The 18,367-nt window shown below is 50.8% G+C and overlaps 1 protein-coding gene across 1 annotated transcript in view; it reads right to left on the minus strand.

Annotated features, from left to right (window-relative positions):
* LOC101803831 (transmembrane protein 132B) overlaps window positions 1–7,978 on the minus strand; it is a 267,174-nt gene extending 259,196 nt beyond the window's left edge. The window contains exon 1 of the mRNA XM_038187471.2: window positions 7,394–7,978. Coding sequence (XP_038043399.1) covers window positions 7,394–7,649 — 256 coding nt within the window. The 5' untranslated portion in view covers window positions 7,650–7,978. The remainder of the gene's footprint in view (window positions 1–7,393) is intronic.
* Window positions 7,979–18,367: the final 10,389 nt, after the last annotated feature.

Raw genomic sequence — 18,367 nt, forward strand, 5'->3', positions numbered from 1 at the left:
AGCCCATCATCGGCATTGAAGACAGAGGCAAAGAAGGCGTTAAGCGTCTCTGCTTTGCCTATGTCATTGTCTGTGAGGAGACCTTCCCTATCAAGGAGCAGCCCTATGTATTCTTTAGTTCTCCTTTTTCCATTCACATATCTAAAAAACCCCTTTTTATTTTCTCTCACAGACACAGCCAGCTTCAACTCTAGGTGTGCTTTAGCCACACAAATTTTCTTCCTACAAACACGAACAGCATCCCTGTATTCTTTCCATGACACCTGGCCCTCCTTCCAGTAGCGAAACTCTCTGTTTCCGCCTAATCTCCATAAGAATGTTCCTGGTCAGCCACGCCGGCCTCCTGCCGCGCCTGCCTGACTTGCGATATTTAGGAACTGCCTGTTCTTGTGCTTCTAGGAGGCATCGCTTAAAGAATGACCAGCACTGGTGGACATCAAGGCCTTCAAGAGCAGCTTCCCAGGGGACCTTGCTGACTAGTTCCCCGAGCAGCCTGAAGTCCGCCTTCCCCATATCTAGGGATGAGGTTTTGGTGGCACTTTTCCTTCTGTCACCGTAAATTTTGAACTCAACCACTTCATGGTCGCTATGACCGAGGCGGCCACCAATCACCACATCTCCCACCAGACCCTCTCTGTTTTCTAGCAACAGGTCTAGGAGGGCACCTTTCCTAGTTGGCTCCGTTAGCACCTGCACCAAGAAGTTATCATCTAGGTGCTTCATGAACCTCCTGGACTTGCTCGTGTCAGCCGTGTGGCACTCCCAGTTAACGTCTGGCAAGTTGAAGTCCCCCATAAGGACAAGGGGAGTTAATCTCGAGGCCTCTCTTAGTTCTGTAAAGAATAATTTATCGGCGCTATCGTCCTGGCCAGGCGGTCTGTAATAGACTCCCACAACGACATCCCCTTTATTCGTTCGTCCCTTGATCCTTACCCAGAGGCTCTCAACTTTGCCATCGCCGACCTGGAGTTCCACACAGTCCAGCCCCTGCTTCACAAACATCGCCACCCCACCACCTCGCCTACCCTGCCTGTCCCTCCTGAAGAGCCTGTAACCATCTATCGCAACACCCCAGTCACAGGTCTCATCCCACCAGGTTTCGCTTATGCCGATGATGTCGTAGTTGCGGGACTGGGCAAGGACTTCTAGCTCATCCATTTTATTCCTCATCCTGCATGCGTTCGTGTAGAAGCATTTCAGGTGCGTCTCCTTACACTCAGCACCTTGTGGATCTAACCGAAGGACCTCACTGGCACACAGCCCCTCTGATTCTAGCGTACCATCCCTTAGGTCTTCACCGGCGTGCCTGGTTTTAGCCCCTTCCCCCTTCGACTCTAGTTTAAAGCCCTATCTATCAGCCCTGCCAACTCCTGACCAAAGATCCTTACCCCTCTCCGAGAGAGGCCCATCCCATCCGGTGCCATCAGGCCCGGTGTAGCATAGACCTTCCCGTGATCAAAGAACCCAAAGTTCTGCCGGTCACACCAGTCTCGAAGCCACGAGTTTATGCGAACAGCACGCCTTTCAGCTTCAATCCCCCCTATCGGAAGGACAGAGGCAAACACAACCTGCGCGCCTGAACCTCTAAGTTGTCGCCCCAAATCCCTAAAGTCTCTTTTGATCGCCTCCGGACTTCTCTTTGCTACTTCATCGCTACCAGCCTGAAAGACCAGTAGCGGGTAGTAGTCAGTGGGCCGTACCAGGCGCTTGACTTTCTTGGCAACGTCCCTGACCCTGGCCCCAGGGAGGCAGCAGACTTCCCTACGGGTAGGGTCAGGCCGACAAATAGGGCCCTCTGTTCCCCTAAGGACAGAGTCTCCCACAACAATCACCCTCCTGTCTTTCTTGGTGGAGGCAGTCCTGATGCGTGGAGTCGACCTCCTCGCCCTAGGAATCCTCCTGGGAACACTTTCTACCTCTTCCTCAGTTGCTGTTGATCTCTCATTCTCCAGGGCCTCAAACCTGTTTTGTAAGGGCACCTGGGAAGGTGGGGCCAGAAGAGGAGGGCATCACCTGCCATGTCGAGCAGGGACCTGTCTCCATCATCTTTCATCTTTCATCATCTTTCGATGATGAAAAGCCCATTTCATTGCGTGGGTATGCATTTTGTCTTTTTTCCACCCCATGGAAGACAACCATGCTTCTTGTTTTTAATGGCCATCTGCCCCCAGTTCTCAAAGTGCCCTTGAACCTGGGCATTTCAGGCTGCTGTGGTCCTGCGGCACTGTGGGACAGAGGCACCAGGGGCTGACAGCTGCTGCTGCATATCAGCCTCAACATGCCCTGTGCACATGACCAGACCAGATACTTCCAAAACTTGTGTCAGACTTGCTCCTTTCTGAACCAAGAATAATAATAATCAGCCAAAGCCAGTCAGCAGCTACTGACTCTCTACTGAGTTTCTAATTGCTGCTTGTTGCATTGAAACCAGCTCAAGGGTTCCCTTTTAGGGTACATGGACGTTGTCATTTTGGGGTGCGAGTTTTATCCATTCCATGCTGCAGCAGCAATGTTTGCTCCAAGAGCTGCAGCATCCATTAGCAGCACCCTTTCCCCACCACAGCAAAGGTCTCACTGCCAAGCAAAAGCTGTGGCTAATTGACAACAGCTCCTAAACTGAGAGATAAAATAGTTGTGTCTGTCACTCACGTGAACAGCTGGCTTCAGCAGCCTGACTACTAAATAATGTAAAATGGTTCATTCTTCTGACTCAGGGAAGATCCTTTGAGAGGAATCAAAGTCTCTGGTGCTACAGAGCCATGCCCTGATCATTCCTGCATCTAAAAAATCTAACATTGCTCATAAAGTTCATAAATAACATAAACCTTGTTCCTCGCACTGCTCTCCCAATCAGAGCAACTGGATTTAAATCACCTGCTGGCAGGTTTATTGGAGTGCCCACAAGCAGATAAGGTCCTGTGCACCAGCCCTCTGCACTTAACAGAATATAAATCTCTGCTTTGCCATCTGTTTTTGAGATGCTCCCATACAAGCAAAATACAAAACAAAACAAAAAAAAAAGCTATCTGCACTTCCAGTATCCAGAAGGATTTTATTTCTTGGGTAATGAGGATGACATTTCTCCCATCTCTTGCAAAAATGCTTTTGCTCCCCAGACCATTTCCCCCAGAGCTCCCAGGGCAGGTGGGCAGCCACCCTCTCCCCGTGCTGGGGTCCCAGGGCGCATCATGCCGGGAAGATAAAAACATGCCCAGGGCACAGCAGCTCTCCAGTGCTGCTTGATGCTGGTACGGCAAGACAAGGAGCACTGGTTCCTGCCCAGTTCTAACCACTTCTTGAGATACCCCCTTGCTTAGCCCTAACGCGCACACACACAAAAAAAAAAGTCATGAAAAAAAAAAAAAAAAAAAAAAAAAACAGTTCAAACGCTACCCTTCATTTTTCTCTCCTCGCCTGAAGTTGCAGGAGACCAGATAGGATGTAATCGCCACTTTTAAAATCATCTCCTATGGCAGTCACATTGATTAAGTGAGGAGGCTGGGCTGCATTGAAAGTTGAACAAACTTTTCTATGAAAGATGATGTTTACATTGCCTCTCAATAGCCCGCTGAAATATGCATCTCTAACGCCATTTCATCACCAAAATTTGGGAAGAAAGTGTTTAAAAAAAATAAAGGAAAAAATAAAATATGCTCGAATCTGGAGCACACCATAAATTCATGAAGCTTTCTGAATGCTGTCAGAAACAAAGCACGTTTATGTAAACAGAGAAAAGCTGAAAATGCACAGCAAGATAATTTCTCAACAGTGTGGAAGAAACATTAATATTGACACAGCACCCGAGTCTGCAGCCCAGGCAGCATCCCTCCGGGCAAGGTGCTGGGCACACAGGTAAGTGCCCCAGACCTCTATGGTAGGGAACAGGAGTACCCAGGACAAACCAGGCACGAGGCAATCCCTGCCCACCCCTGTAAGTTATCCAAGGCCTCTTTGCTCACAATTTCTGCCTGCCCATCCTCACATGGGAACAGCTTCCTCTGGAATGCCAGCTGGGAAGCTCCTGACAGCGTGCCATTTAAACACCTTTTACAACACCCAGAACGCTGTGTGGCTGCTCATGCTCCCAAGCCTCCATGGCACTCAATGCCAGCCATGTGGCGGCCGCAGCCAGGAACACGTCTCATTGCAGCCACGCAGTAAGTGCTAATGCTGAGCCAGCGAATCAAGTCACTGCCTGGCATTAACGGACATCAGTTACACCAACGGGGGAGGAGGGCGAGGGGGTCAAGTTTGGTGAATTCAACTCACAGAGCAGACTATTTATTTCCACAGGTTGACTCCTCATCCAGTGAGATGCTTCCCAGGGTTTTGGTTTGTTAGATTGCTGCCTACCACCTGCCCCAGCCACCCCTACCCCAGGTCCTCAGGGTGGCCACCAGCATAGGTCAGCGGGGCTTGCCTCGATGCTGCAGGTAGGCAGCAGCACCCTCCACCCAATATGCAGCAGGTGTCAGGAAAGCCATAACTAACGTGGAGAAGGGAGAGCAGTGCCACCTGCTCATGGTGTCCCACAGCACCAGAAGCAGCACGTGAAGTGACGGGCAAGCTGATAAAAGCCCCAAGAGCAGGTACGCAACACACTGTCTGCTGCGGACACCCAACATCTGCCTGGGCTCAGAGGGTAACTAAACATGCGATGGCAAACCCATCACAGCAATCAAGTGAACAGATGCCATCCCTGGCTCAGGAATGCATCCCTGATTTGGGAGTCCTTCCTGAGATGCAAACCATGCCAAGGTCTCGGTGCCCCCCACAGCCTACCTTGGGCTTGCACCTTCCTCCCCACGCTGAGCTGCTCCCAGCACGGGGATAATAGCGCTCGGAGCTCCCATCACTGCCAGTAATAAAATACAGCAAATTAATTGCACTCAAAACAATTGATTTGTTTTTTAATGTAACTATTTTGGCATCCAAACCCCAGGAGACTCTATTGATCAGCCAAAGAGCCAGGTATCAGCGAGTGGAGCTTTGCAACCAAGCCTGACAGACTGAAGAAAACAATCAAAAACCAACACGGTGAATGATGGGGACTTTCCTCTTTCAAACATACATAGGAGGCTGCAGCACCAACAACAGGGGATTATGAAGCATAAAAAGCTGTGCAGGGCAGGTCACGGCTGCCACCTGCTTTCCCAGGGAGTCCAATGCCGATCACAGCAGTGATGCACGAGACCACAGCAGCCTCACTGCCTTCAGAGGAGCTGCTCCAGATTTACACTGACGGAAAGTAAAATCAGAATATGTGAAATGTATTGCTGAAATAGACGCTGGAGCACTACAGAAATTGCAGACTCCTCCCCTGACCCCACTACCCCACCACATCACATCGGGTGGAACAGTCACTGGATGAAACACTGAAATCCGCACTGATGAGGAGAAAATAACCTACATTTTCAAGTTTGTACGATCACATTCTGCCAACCTACGGCACAGCCAATAGCACAGGTCTCTCATTTTCTGTTCCCGAAGCACCCCTGCACAAGGGGTGTTACGTAGAGCCTTGGGGGGGCACACGATGAAACAAGCGTATCACCTGTCCTCCTGCAGCCCCCCAGGGGTCAGAACACGACCCCCTACTTCCTTCTTATGCACACATCATGGTGGCTGCCACCGCCCAGCCTCACACACAGGCAAGCCACCCAGCTCGCCCCCCAGATGCCAACCCACGCAGCCCCAGAGGCAGCCCCACCGCCAGCTGGGAAGGCGGCCAGGAGCCCTGCCCAGCTGCCAGCAGCAAGCAGGGGCCTGCTGCCACCAAGGCGCATCCACAAAGCCAGCCCCAGGCTACCAAGTGCATGGCGCTCTCCCTCTCCTCGCAGGGGATTCCGGGACAGCGAGTGATCTCTTAATTGCGCCTTCAAAGAGCTGTTCTGGGGGTCTGATGGACGGGAGGTGGGAGCCACCTCCACGGAGCAGGGAAGGGAGAGAAGGCAAATAAATGGTGAAAATCGCAAGTGTCCAATGTGGCTGTCTGTGCGAGCGGGGAGCTTGGAGCTGGCAGCCCCACTCCGTGACGCAGGCAGGGGTCTCTGCAGCCACCTGGGTCATGACGCACTCCACTAACCCCAGTGTCTGGCAGGGACACTGCCTGGAGCATGCCATGGGTGGGAGCATAGCCCCAGGCCTCCCAAACCCCTTCTCCTGCTGCAACCCATGCTTGGGGAGGGACAGGACAGAGGCAGCAGCAGGACACGGGATGCCAGAGTCTGGCGAGGCAAAGCCCAGCGACAGTTTGGCAATGTGTAGCATGAGCTGCAAGCCTGTGGCATGCACGCTGATCACAGAGGCACTCAGAGAGCAGGGGAGAGGGATGGGCACGGCAGCAGGTTTGCAGCCACAAACTGTTCCAAAGTGGGTTTCCATATGTGTAAGCACTCGGAGCGCTGGAAGAATTACACCCACAGCCTGATCTCACCATGGTAGCTACCCACACAGGAGGAGAGGGGAATATCAGAGAAAAGATTATAATTAATGTGTCAAAGCAATAAAAAAAATAAAAAATGTATTTCTTTGCTTCTCTTAACTCCCTCCTCAACTAAAAGCAGAGGCTTCACCGAGCACAGGGTATCGCACTGCCCACACCAAGCCCCTGCCCTCATGCCTTGTGCCCCGCTTCCAGTTTCTACATGTGCCCTTGGTAGTGCTCCCCCATCGAGGGACAAGCAAGATGAGGACCCCTTTGTCCCCCATGCCTCGCAGGGGGATGCTTCTGCCCTCATACAGTGTCCCTGCAGAAACCCTTCCCCAAATTCTTCCTCCTTCCCCCTGCACCCTCACGAGGACCCCCAGCCGCCGCCAGCACCCCTCCCACGCCTCGCTTTTTTTTTTTTTGCTCCCCCCCCCCCAAAAAAAAAAAACCTTCGTTTTTCAGCGGATCCGTAAACCCACCACCAAGTTTCCCCAGCAGCCCAGGGCCAAATGCAAGCGGCGTCCCAAGCAGCAGCAGAGGCGAACGACTCGCTGAGCAACTCCAGCCCCGGTGCATCTTAATTAATTGGGCTTTAACAGCCGCTATTTATTACCGCCAACAGCCGCGGGCACAACGGTCCCTGCGGCGGCTTCCCCGGGTACCGTAGCCCCGGGACCCCCACCGCAGCCGAGCCGAACCGAACCTCGTCCCGTGTTCCCCCCCATCCCCAGGGCCTGATCCTGCCCCCGCCAGCCACGGAGCAGGTTTAAGGCTCCCGTTCCGCGAGCATAAATGTTATCCCCGGGGAAGGGGGGGGGGGGGGGGGGGGATAAAATTAAAAACAAAACAAAACAAAACAACACAGAGTTTTCGGGAAAAGAAATGGAGGGGGGTGGGGGGGGAAGAGGAAAAGAGGGGAAATAAAATAAAAAAGTGGAGGTTTCGGGAGCCGCGCGGGGTTACCTTGGCACAGGAGCAGCAGCGGCGCCAGGAGCAGCGCGGGGCCCCGGGAGAGCATCCTCTTTGTTCCATGCCCAGCAGTGGGCATGGTGCTACTGCTCTTCGGAGTGGGGCGGCTGGCGCCGGAGGGGGGGGGGCCGGGGGTGTCGCGGCGGAGCCCGGAACCACTCCCCCCTCTGCTGCCCTCGGCCGGGAGCCCCGTGGAGGTGCCGGGGCTGGAGAGATGGGGGTCCGGGGATGATGGGGGTGGGGGGGCCATGCGGGGACACCCCTCGCTCACGGTCGCCCCCGCAGCATCGCAGCCCCCCGCCCCGATCCCGCTGCCCGGGGGGCGGGCGCGGGGCTGTGCGGCTCAGCCTGGAGGGGGTTGGCTTTTGGGGGAGGGGGAGTAGGTTTTTGGGGAAGGAAGGGGAGTAGGAGGGGGGGGCTCCGGTGAGGCCGTCCCGAGCCCCCCCCCAGAAGTTTCTCCCCGCTCCCCCCGGGGGGTGCCCTGACCCGGGGCGCTGCAGCAGACTCGGGGGGTCTCGGCCGCCCCACTCCCGGCTCGGAGCGGCGGCGGCGAGGTGCGGAGCGGAGCGCAGGGAAGAGCGCGGCTCCCCCCTCGCGGCCGCGGCCGTCACTGCGCGGAACCGCCGGGCTGGCGGCGGGGGGTGCGCGGGTGGGAGCGGAGGGGGCAGGGTGCTCGGAGGGGGAGTGGGGGGGGGGGGGCAGCTGTGTGCGAGGGACGTGCAAAGGGCCGTACAGAGCACGTTGCAAAGGGGCTGGCAAAAGGTTTTGCAAAGAGCTGTGCAAAGCATGTTGCAAAGAGGCGTGCAAAGTACCATGCAAAGCATGTTGCGAGGGGCGTGCAAAGCCCCGTGCAAAGAGGGTTGCAAAGAGCCGTGCAAAGGGGTGTGCATGCAAGATTGCAAAGAAGTCTTGCAAAGGGAGTTGAATAGTATGTTGTAAAGGGCTTTGCAAAGGGGGTTGCACAGGAGGGTGCAAGTTCCAGCTGAATATGAGAGGGCACTTTTTTACTGTGAGGGTGGCAAAGCACTGGAACAGGTTGCCCAGAGAGGTTGTGGAGTCTCCTCTGGAGATACTCAAAACCTGCCTGGGTGCCATCCTGCACACCGTGCTCTGGGTGATCCTGCTTGGCAGGGAGTTAGACTGGGTAATGTCCAGGGGTCCCTTCCAACCTCGGCCATGCTGTGAGTTGGCAAAGGACATCCTAAAGGGCATGCAGCAGAAGCAAAGGGGTGTGCACAGGGCTGTGCGGGGCTGCAGCAGCAGGAGCTTTGCTCAGACACTGCCCTGCAGCAGCACAGACACTGGTGTACTGTGTTTCCACACCTCAGCCCCGATTGCCCTGAGTGGCACTTGAAGTACAAAGCCAAACACTGCTCGTCTTCCCTAGACCTCTCCCATTGAATACAAAAATAAACCACTGCCAGAATCAGTGTTTCAGTGAAAAGTAAACCCAGCTCTTTAAGAGATGGGAGTTGTTACTGTGATCACAATAGAAACAGCTAGGTAAAAAGGAGGGAATAACTAAAAAAAACCATCCCCTTGGGTTCTTCCAGTTCTGCAAACATGTCTCTGAGTTTGATTTTTCCCCTCCCTGCATAAACAAGCTTTTATGTAGTACTTGCTCTAATCTTGTTTGCTTCCATAACCACTCCTATGAATGTCATAAAAAATTTAAGTTGAATATTTTAGCACTCCACACAAATGGCGATGTGAACAAATGCTCACCTCCCATGCAGGGAAGTGAAAAACTGCACCCTGCACCCCTGGGCAGCCCCAGCTCTGTCTGGAGGAACTAGGCCCCTGTGGGTTTGGGGGGATGGGGCTAGAGCAAACCCAAAGATTTGATTTCCTCAGTGTAAAACCAGTCTAATGACAAAAAAAAAAAAAAAAAATAATAATAATAATAATCAAGATTGTCTTGCTGTCTCCTCTTGGCACTGCTGGGCACCATGGGGGTATCTTTGCAGGAAGTGTGCAAGGGGTGTAAAAAGGGTGTGCAACGGATGTCCCAGAGCCAGCCACAAGGTTTCCCCCCTGCTCCCTTGCATGTCTGGGATCAGGGGTGCCAGGCCCAGGAGAGCCACCAGCACCCAGGCCTAGCTGCATTGCTGAGCACGTCTTAAATATGATTTTATAGCCTGCATTTGAAAGAAAATCTAAAGTGAGAAATTTTGCAAACTGGGAAAGTGCTGACAAGGAGTGGATCCTGCTTACAGTGTCCAACAGCAGCCCGGAGCCTGCCAGGGCCACAATCTGGGGCTTGCACAGGCAGATCTCCAAATAACAATTTTCCTAAGGGAGGTTTTCTGTGAAGTTATGCTAGTAGGATGTTGATGCCCTTTCTTTGGGATGGATTTTGCCCACAGAGGCAACCTGTGGTACAATAGACTTGAGAGACTTTGCAGAATTACAGGAAGCTGTTGTTTGTAACATCATTCAGATGTCAGAAAAGGGAAGATTTCAGGAGCGCCCCTAGGTAAGCAGTGAGGATGAGAATTTTAAAGATGTCTCGATGTATGAGGAGGCAAAATCCCATCTGGGAGATAAGGAGAGGTAAGGATCTGATTCTTGCAGGTCTGAACTGTGCCGCAGCAAGGGGAGCAAAATCACACCAGGGCTGGATCAGCAGCATGGGGTGCTCGTCCCAGCTCTTCCTCCACTGTCACCCTATAATGATCCCTAAATGATATTTCGGAGCCCTGGGGGTGCAATGCTGCCTTTTAAAACTCCCCAGAGCTCCACATTGCCATGCTCCCCTGCAGCCAAGCTCATCAGATCAGCATTTACAGCACAAGCCTGCCAGACCTGAAAACACTTCGGTAAGTCAAAACAACAAGAATGACACATTAAATTTGTCCTAAAGCTGCTGTTTGGGGGGTGACTAAAGCAACTCTTGAATCCAGGTCAAACTCCACAAACAGGTTTGGCTGGGGGAAAAAATGGTAACATCTGAATATTTTTGGTGCTTTCGAAGGGAAATGTTTTGGCTTTGGATGTTGAGTGGTGTTTGTAAATCAACTTTAGCTGTTTGAGTACAAGGGAGGAGGTAAAGAGAGTAAAATATTGTCATCCCAGCTGGAGAAGCCAGGACCCACAGCACACCTTGAAATTGCAGGGGCTGCATTCCCCAAGGTGTCAGTGCCTCTGTAACATGAAAATCTGCTAGTGTACCTGGAAAAGGCACCTAACATGGGTCCCATCAGCTGCATGGTGTGGGCACCACAACCTGCTGTGAAACCGTCACTTCCTGGACCTACTTTGCAGATTTTTATGCTCTATCTAGACCAGGCAAGCCTAGAAGACATTGCAATCCCATTATTTAGGGCTTCTTTTAAGAAAACCCAGGCTCTGAACCACCTGCACCACAGTCTTGCGATGCTGCATAGCCAGCATGAGGCAGTAGGGAGCATGGCTCCCTGTGGCGGAGCACGTGCAGGGGTTATGACATGATGAATTGCCCTAATTTCTGTTCCCTCTGTTATATATGGAGTGGCAGTTTATGATCCTGAAACATGGGACCAAACTGATGTCAAGGTGTGGAATTCTGCAACTAAAAACGACAAGGTTGCAGTGGGATTCCTCAGCACCTGGCGAGCAGTCTCTGAGGCCTTAAAGAGCCGTGTGGGACCACAGTCACAAACGTGTGGTTTGCCAGACAGTGAGGGAGCCGCGGGCTCATCCACTGATCCTTCTGCTACACCATTGGCCCCTGCACTGCTACGGCCATCGAAAGCCTTTGTTGTTATGCCCCCTGCTGACCTGGACGTGCCTTTTGACCCAGGCCTATTGGTCTTGAAAACGAGATGGATATGCTTTTCTTCCATCCAGGAAGAACGCGATACATAAGGCCCAAAGACCGAGTTGCTTGACAACTTAAAGCGAGACACGTTGTTCAAAAGGAATGGAAAATGGAGACTGTTAAGTCATGGAATTTAAAGGATTGTTTGTTACCTTTCCTGATTGTACATATGTATAGGCATACTTGCATTTAGATGTAAAGCAATGTTCTATATACATGTATTTAGAATGTTTGATGTTCATGTGTGCGTGTTGGTGGAGGGTAGACTCCCCGCACACCCAGCGCTGTTTACTTGCCTTTTATACCTTTTATAAGTATAAATATTACTACATTCAATTGAGTTAAGGCTTCATTTATAACACCCCTTCTACCTGTTATTAATTAAATTGGCTTGAGACAGGGCTGAATAGGAGATTGACTGATTTCTCTCTGTGTAATTGAAAACAAACTGTGTGGTGGGGTGTGGTGCTGGGAAGAAATAAGGTGGCTGGCATTGCAGGCAGGTGGGGGCCCTGACTGCAGGGAGAGACAGCAAGGGGCAAGATGAGAGTAAGCCCCTAAAAGCCAGGGTTTTGCTCGCCTGCTGCTGCTAGACAGGGACCCAGCTCAGCACAAAGCAGAAAAAAGCAGCCTGCAACCTTCCCTTCCCATGCTTGCCCACCAAAAGGACCAAATTCCTGTTCAGGTGCTGCAAGCAGAAGAGCTGGAGCTTCCGAGAGCTGGTGCCACTGCCAGGGTGGGAAGGAGGAGAAAAGAAACAAAAGGAGTTAACCTTGGGTGACACCCACTGCTTCTCCCATCAGGAAGGCATTTTGCAGGGCACCAACACAGCTCCTCAGAAGAGCAGCCCTGGCTCCTGGATTTGGGGCAGAAAGGGCAGTTTTGGGAAAGGCCCAATCCAGTTCCCATTTCTTGAAGCACACACCTCAAATGGGGCTCACTGCTGTCGGGGCACATGGGTGGCTGTGCAGTTCGTGCTGACATCGGCTTGCAGCGCGCTTCTTCAGGCAGCGTACATTTTCCTGAGCATATGATCTCTTCCGTGAAAGCTGGCTTAATATCTTCAGGAAAACAACAGGAGCCCTAGGCCTCTTAGAAATTCATATTATAAAGCATCCTTTGATTATTCTTTCTTTATTTTTCCTAATTGCTGGTCATAAAACCCATTTTTAAGGAAATAATTGTGTACAGAAAAAAATCAGTTGTGTGCCACAGAGATGCTATTTGCATAATTACGAGGAGCCTGATTTTTATCTCTTAGCTTTGCCAAAATACAGAGAAATGATCTTCTCCCATGTCACAGATGAATCATTTTGTGATGTCCCTGAACCAATCAAAACACCCAGCCCCTTAATTCTGGTGAAACCAGGGTCTGAGGCACATTCACCTGGTAGCTTTTATTTACCGCTTGGGTACATGGCCAGGTTTCAAATACAGTTTGGGCACACAGCTGGGCACTGAGTTTTCCCTGCTTCTGTCTGTCTGTTCTTCACCACTGAAATTACTGGGGAATCCCAAGTCTTTTTTCTTGCTGCAAAGCATCACAGGCACTTGCCTCCTCTCAGAGCAGAGCTGCTCACTTCAGCTGGCTTCACAGCAGCCAGAGCAGCTGGGGGGGGTTAATGAGCATCTCGATCCCATCCAGCTGTTCTTTTTACACAGCTTCATCATTACTACGAATTAACTTTGCAACATGAATATGCCATGCCATCACCCGCAATCCTCAGTGCCATCTGGACCAGCTTCTCCCTCACCTGCTGGAGGCCGTAGGGAGATGCTCAGAGGTGTAAGAAGAGGAGGCAGCTGCAGCTGGACAGGCTTCAACGGGGGCCAGATTTGCAGAGTGGCCTTTGCACCGCTCCTGCAGTTGTCATGCATGAAGCAAAGCAGCGATGCGTAAAAGCGTGGGGATGGGGCAGGACACAGCCACAGCCACAGCTGGAGGAGCCACCCCAGGGCAGCTCCAAGCAGCTGGGACTGGGGGTTACATGGGAAACAAAGCTAGTCCCCTACACTGAGCATTTGCTAGAGGTCACCGCCAGGAAAGTTCTCGGTAACCATCACAGCAAAATTGTTAAAAATCAGTCTTCACACATCAGAAATTTATATACACACAGGATCCACCCAGATTTATTCTCTTCCATTCACCCATCCCCAGTGATGCTAAAGAACTGCTCAAGGTCATCAGGGGGCTGTTTCAAAGGCTGCCTGGGGCATGGCAGCATTGCCAGCTGCCTGCCTGCAGCCAGCATTTGCTTGTGTTCATATCCACACTGAGGAGTCTGCACCAAGAATATTTTTACTGTAAGCAGCCAGCCCACCCCTCATCTTGCAGCGTGGCTCAGGGGGGCTGCAAGCAGGAGCCATGCAGAGCCCTAAGTAAAAGGCAGGGAGATGGCCCCACCCCGCTGCTGGCACTGTGTCCCTACCCCAGGCCATTGTCTGTATAAAAAAAAAAAAGGATGTTTTTCTCAGCACAAGTGCCGGGCAGGTGCATCTAGCACCTGGATCTTTAGAAATTCAGGTCTGCCTCTCTAATGAAAAGGAGAGTCTTTTGCCCCCAGGAGCACTACAAAAATTAATGGATATTACAGCTGTAACTACTTGAATCAAAGGCAAACCCATGTGTTACATGGCCCTTTTGCAATTTTAGCAGCTTATTACAGGTCTGTTTACATCTGCCCCTTCCTGATTTAAGCCCAGCAGGAATTAAGTTAATATAAAGTGAGCAAAGTAAAGTAGGAGCAGGGATGCTCTGAATATGATTTGCCCCAGCACACAGGGCATCCCAATGCCCGATGGAGGGACAAAGCCCAGCAAGGACCAGGGGACCCAAGGGGACAAACCCAGATATATCCCAGCCCCAGCACCCGTCCCCTCAAGCTTGGTAGCACTAGCGCTGCATGGGCAGGGGATGTCACACTGCACAGCAGAGGTGCCCCTATGCATTTTGGAGCACGGAGGAGGATTGAAAAGCACCCTCAGGCTTAATAAAAGCACATTTCTGCAGGAGCCCCAGATGTAGGCGTTAACATGCAGCTTAATGAACGTGCCATGCGTTGCTTTTGGTAGTAGCTGAAGGGCTGCCACAGCTGCCTGCGGCGTGAAAGGCAGAGTTGTGAAGTTGCTCCTGCTCTGCGCTATCAGCCAGCTCCCCCCACTCAGTGAGCGGAGCAGATTGCTGACGCCATCCGCACCCTGCCTGGCAAACACCACTAATTAGAGATGGCACCGAGCTACGTTGCCACGTCGGAGGTACACTGTGGAGCCAAAAACCAGCCGGCTGCAGCAGGCGAGTCGTCCTCCAAGCAAAGTGAAGCACTCACCTCTCTCTTCCTACATGCAGCAAGGCCCTGGGCACAAATGTTATGAGTTTGCATTTACAGACCACCTGTAATCCATCTGGGGGGCAATGATGGGTCTTACAAGGAAGGGTTGATGGTTTTGAGCACATCCCCAGCTCCCCACCAGCTCTGGAGTGAACAGCTCCACACTTGCAGCACGGCTGGATTTTGTGAGTTATTTACAGGTAGTTGTGGTCTTCAGGTGTAATATTTTATTGTGTTTTCATCAGTCAAACGCAGGACGGAATCCCAGAGAAATCAAGGTCCGAGGCTGAGTCCTGTTAATGCCACGGCTTCAGTTTGCTCAGGAGCAGCGGCTGAGTTTCTCATCACTGTGGTTTAGTTATGATGCGCATGGTGTGCGGGTGGAATTGTTCACACCAAATAATTCTTCCTGCTTCTGTGAGCGATCACAGCAAGTCCACCAGCCCTTACAAGACAAGAGCTTCCACTAAGCAGCTACCTAACAGGAGCTGGTATGAGAGCTGTGTGGCAAAAGGCAAGGAAGGCAAACAAGCTTTGGGTTACCCTAAAACCTCAGAGAAAAAAAACAAACAAACAAAAAAAAAAAACACACCATGAAGGGCTGGATGCCTCCAGACTCCTATCCCCTAGCTGAGCAGCTCAAACACCTGATGTTGAGACAGCTGCAGCAGGGTCAAATAGGCACTACAACAGGTGATGGGAGTTCAACCCAGGCCCAGCTGCCCACCACAGCCCAGCAGCACATCCCCAGCCCCATGTATTTTTTCAGGGTGTCTTAAAAAAAAAAAAAAAAAAAAAAAAGCTTTAATTCAGAAGAGATAGAGATATGAGGCCAGAGGTAGCCTCCCTCCTGTCCCTCCTGGCCACTCTAGCAGCATATTTAATTTTGCAGGACAAGGGCTTGGACAGGGTCTGCTGGCCCGGCCCAGCTGCAGGTGCTGCCATGCTCAGCCAGGGCAGCCCTGGTGCTCAGGCTGTGCCGATCCAGGCTCCCAAGCACAAAGCAATTGATTTTTGTTTCTACTTTAACAAATGAGCAGGGAAATGTCCACTACTTAGATCAGGAGATGCTCTGAATATTTATAATATTGTTCACCAATTGAAAAAAGAAAAAGTGCCATAAACGCACATATTTGGTGACCCCATTTGAGTGGCTCATCACAATTAGATCAAGCTAATTGCCAGTCTTGTATTTCATTTGGCAACTTGTTAAGCTAATTGAAAAAAATAAAACTAATGAACAGTTATAATGAAGTTTATAATTAGACCATTGGAAAAACTGTGTGAGAATATTTAAGGCATAATGAATGTTCAGAAGGTATGGGGGAACAGGAGTTTTCAGTGACTGACGCCTCTCCTGCTGAAATGTTTCTTCCTAGGATTAGAAATACTAGGTATGTCATCTGCTCCCAGATTATGCCAATGCAGCTTATTAATTACATTAATGCCCTTAATGTGTGTGCATGGCATTTATAGTGATCCTAAATTCAGACTTTAGCCTATTAGCAAAGCAGCTCAGACTTGGACATAGCTCTTCTCAACTCAGCCTTTGTGATACAAACCAGATCTCTGTTGAGACAGGTTTATAATGCTAGAAGTGGAAAACAGGCTTGTGGTATGGATGGAGGAGTTCATGAAATCCTGACAAGCTAATGTTTCATTTCAATACAGAACTGCATTTCCAGGTCAGGAGCCAGGGAGACAGAAATCAGGAATAACAGAAAGAGCAACGCTCTCTGTGATTAAAGCTACTTTTTTAAAATAAAGTTATTTTTCTCACACTCATTTTATATATAGATTTGAATAAACCCGTTCCAGCTTCCTCTCACCCCCTACCACTGAAGCAAAGAAAATTAAATACCATGTTAAGACACAGACAGTGACCTTTACGAGTTTCAATTTACAGGGTCAAGCAGGCACCCACTGAAACCTAATCGAATTGTCACATCAGACTCCACATAGTTTAAAAAGTTATTTTCTTCCAGTTTGTACATGAACATAATTATTTCATATGTAACTCAGCAGGAACCAAGCCTAGAAGATATCAGAGAATAAAGGCAGAAACTCTAAAACTTAGAAGGAAATACATTCTACCTTTTCTCTTAGATGTTTGGGCATTTCCAGGACTGTTCACACTCTGAGGGCTGGAGCTGGTTTTCAGTACAAGCCTGTGGTGCTAAGTGCTATACACACAGGGCAGGAGACAAACCACATCATGGAGGCAGACCAAGGGGCAGGAGATGAGAGACTTGTCAGCAGAGAGATGAAATGCTGCTGCATTGGTCACGCTCAGTGCCTGTAGAACTGTAACCCCAGCAAACACTGTCTTCCTCCCATTTACAGAGCTGCTTTGCTTTTCCAAAGGTCAGGGCAACAAACTAATTCAGGAAAAGTTTTCTTTTTCTGAGCTATGGAATCTTCAGTTCCCCACTGCCCAACTTTAATTCCAGCTGCATTAGGAGAAAATCTCCATTCTTGCAGCAGTGTCTCAATATCTTTATGCCATCAGATACAGCCATCATCTTCTTGGTCTCGTTACCATTTTCACCAGGGAACAGTAGCATCCTGGACCTGTGGGACTTTGTGACTGTGCTTGCTGCCCTCTGCATTTCATCACCTGGCCACCAGGCTTTGCGCCGGGTCTTTGCCCCTGCAGCACAGACAGGGGGATTGCTGCCTGTGACCACCGCTGTTGCTTTCCTTATGCCAGCACCTGGAAGCCCCGCATTGCTCTGAGGGACTGGCTGCCTCAGAGCAATGTGTCTGTGAGCACATCATGCAATGTGAACCAGTGGAGGGATGATGCCTGTGTTGCCAGCCCCCTTTAAAGCCAGGGCAGGGGTTGCTCTGTGGCACCCAGAGGACAGCGATGCTTTGCCTAAGTCCCAGCAGCCAGGACCCACCAGTCCAGCCCAGCCCAGGCTTCGCAGCATGGGGTGCAGCACACAGCACCAGGGTCAAGCGTGGAATTAGAACAAATCCCTCTGTGTGCCTTCCTTGTTAGACAAAGTGCCCAGACAAAAGCAACAGGGCCTTTTTCTCCCCCTGCCCCAACGGAGCTGGTAATCCAATTCACACCAGTGGAGTTCAGTGACATGTTTCACTAACACATTTACTGGGGACAGAGGACAGCAGCCTGACATGGCCATCCCTCCCAGCCCGCTGACAGTCACAAGGGCCCCGATGTGCTAAAAGCTCCTGCACAGCCGCATGCCTGGGTTTGTGTGAGCCTGTGTGGGTCTGGGCTTGTCCCTCCCTAAATTCCACCTCCTCCCTCTTCTACCACCACAGTTCAGGGAACAGGCATAAACCCTAAAACAAAGCATGAAATAGGCCCCACCATTCCAGATAACCAGGTCCATTTAAAGCCTTGCTCGGCATTTGCATTTTAAGAACAAATCCTGTACAAGAATCTCCCTCCATGCTTTATATGCTTGCATTAATTCATGAAGTGTCATGTATCCAGCATATTTTATTATACATGAGAATGAGGCAAATTAAAATTCTCAGTTGCATATCACAGTTGCACACTCAGGGCCACCTCCTTAGGCCCCATCAAGGCACAGAAGTCACACCTGTTTCAAACTCAGCTCACCTTTAAACCAAGTTAGTTAAACTAGCACAAACTCTCACTTATTTTTCCTTAGGCAATTTATTTCAATTTAGCTTTAATCTTTGTCTCTAACAGCAGCTGAAGAGAAATGCATCTGGTTTAAAGGAAAAGTGCTCTGCCACAGACATTAATTACGGATGAGCTCTCCAGGCCTAGCTGCGCTGCTGAAGCACCTGTGTGAGGCCTGGCCCCACTTCTCCACCCTTTCTCCACAACCAACTGCACCA

This window comes from Anas platyrhynchos, chromosome 16 (genome assembly GCF_047663525.1).
Source record: "Anas platyrhynchos isolate ZD024472 breed Pekin duck chromosome 16, IASCAAS_PekinDuck_T2T, whole genome shotgun sequence".
Lineage (NCBI taxonomy): Eukaryota > Metazoa > Chordata > Aves > Anseriformes > Anatidae > Anas > Anas platyrhynchos.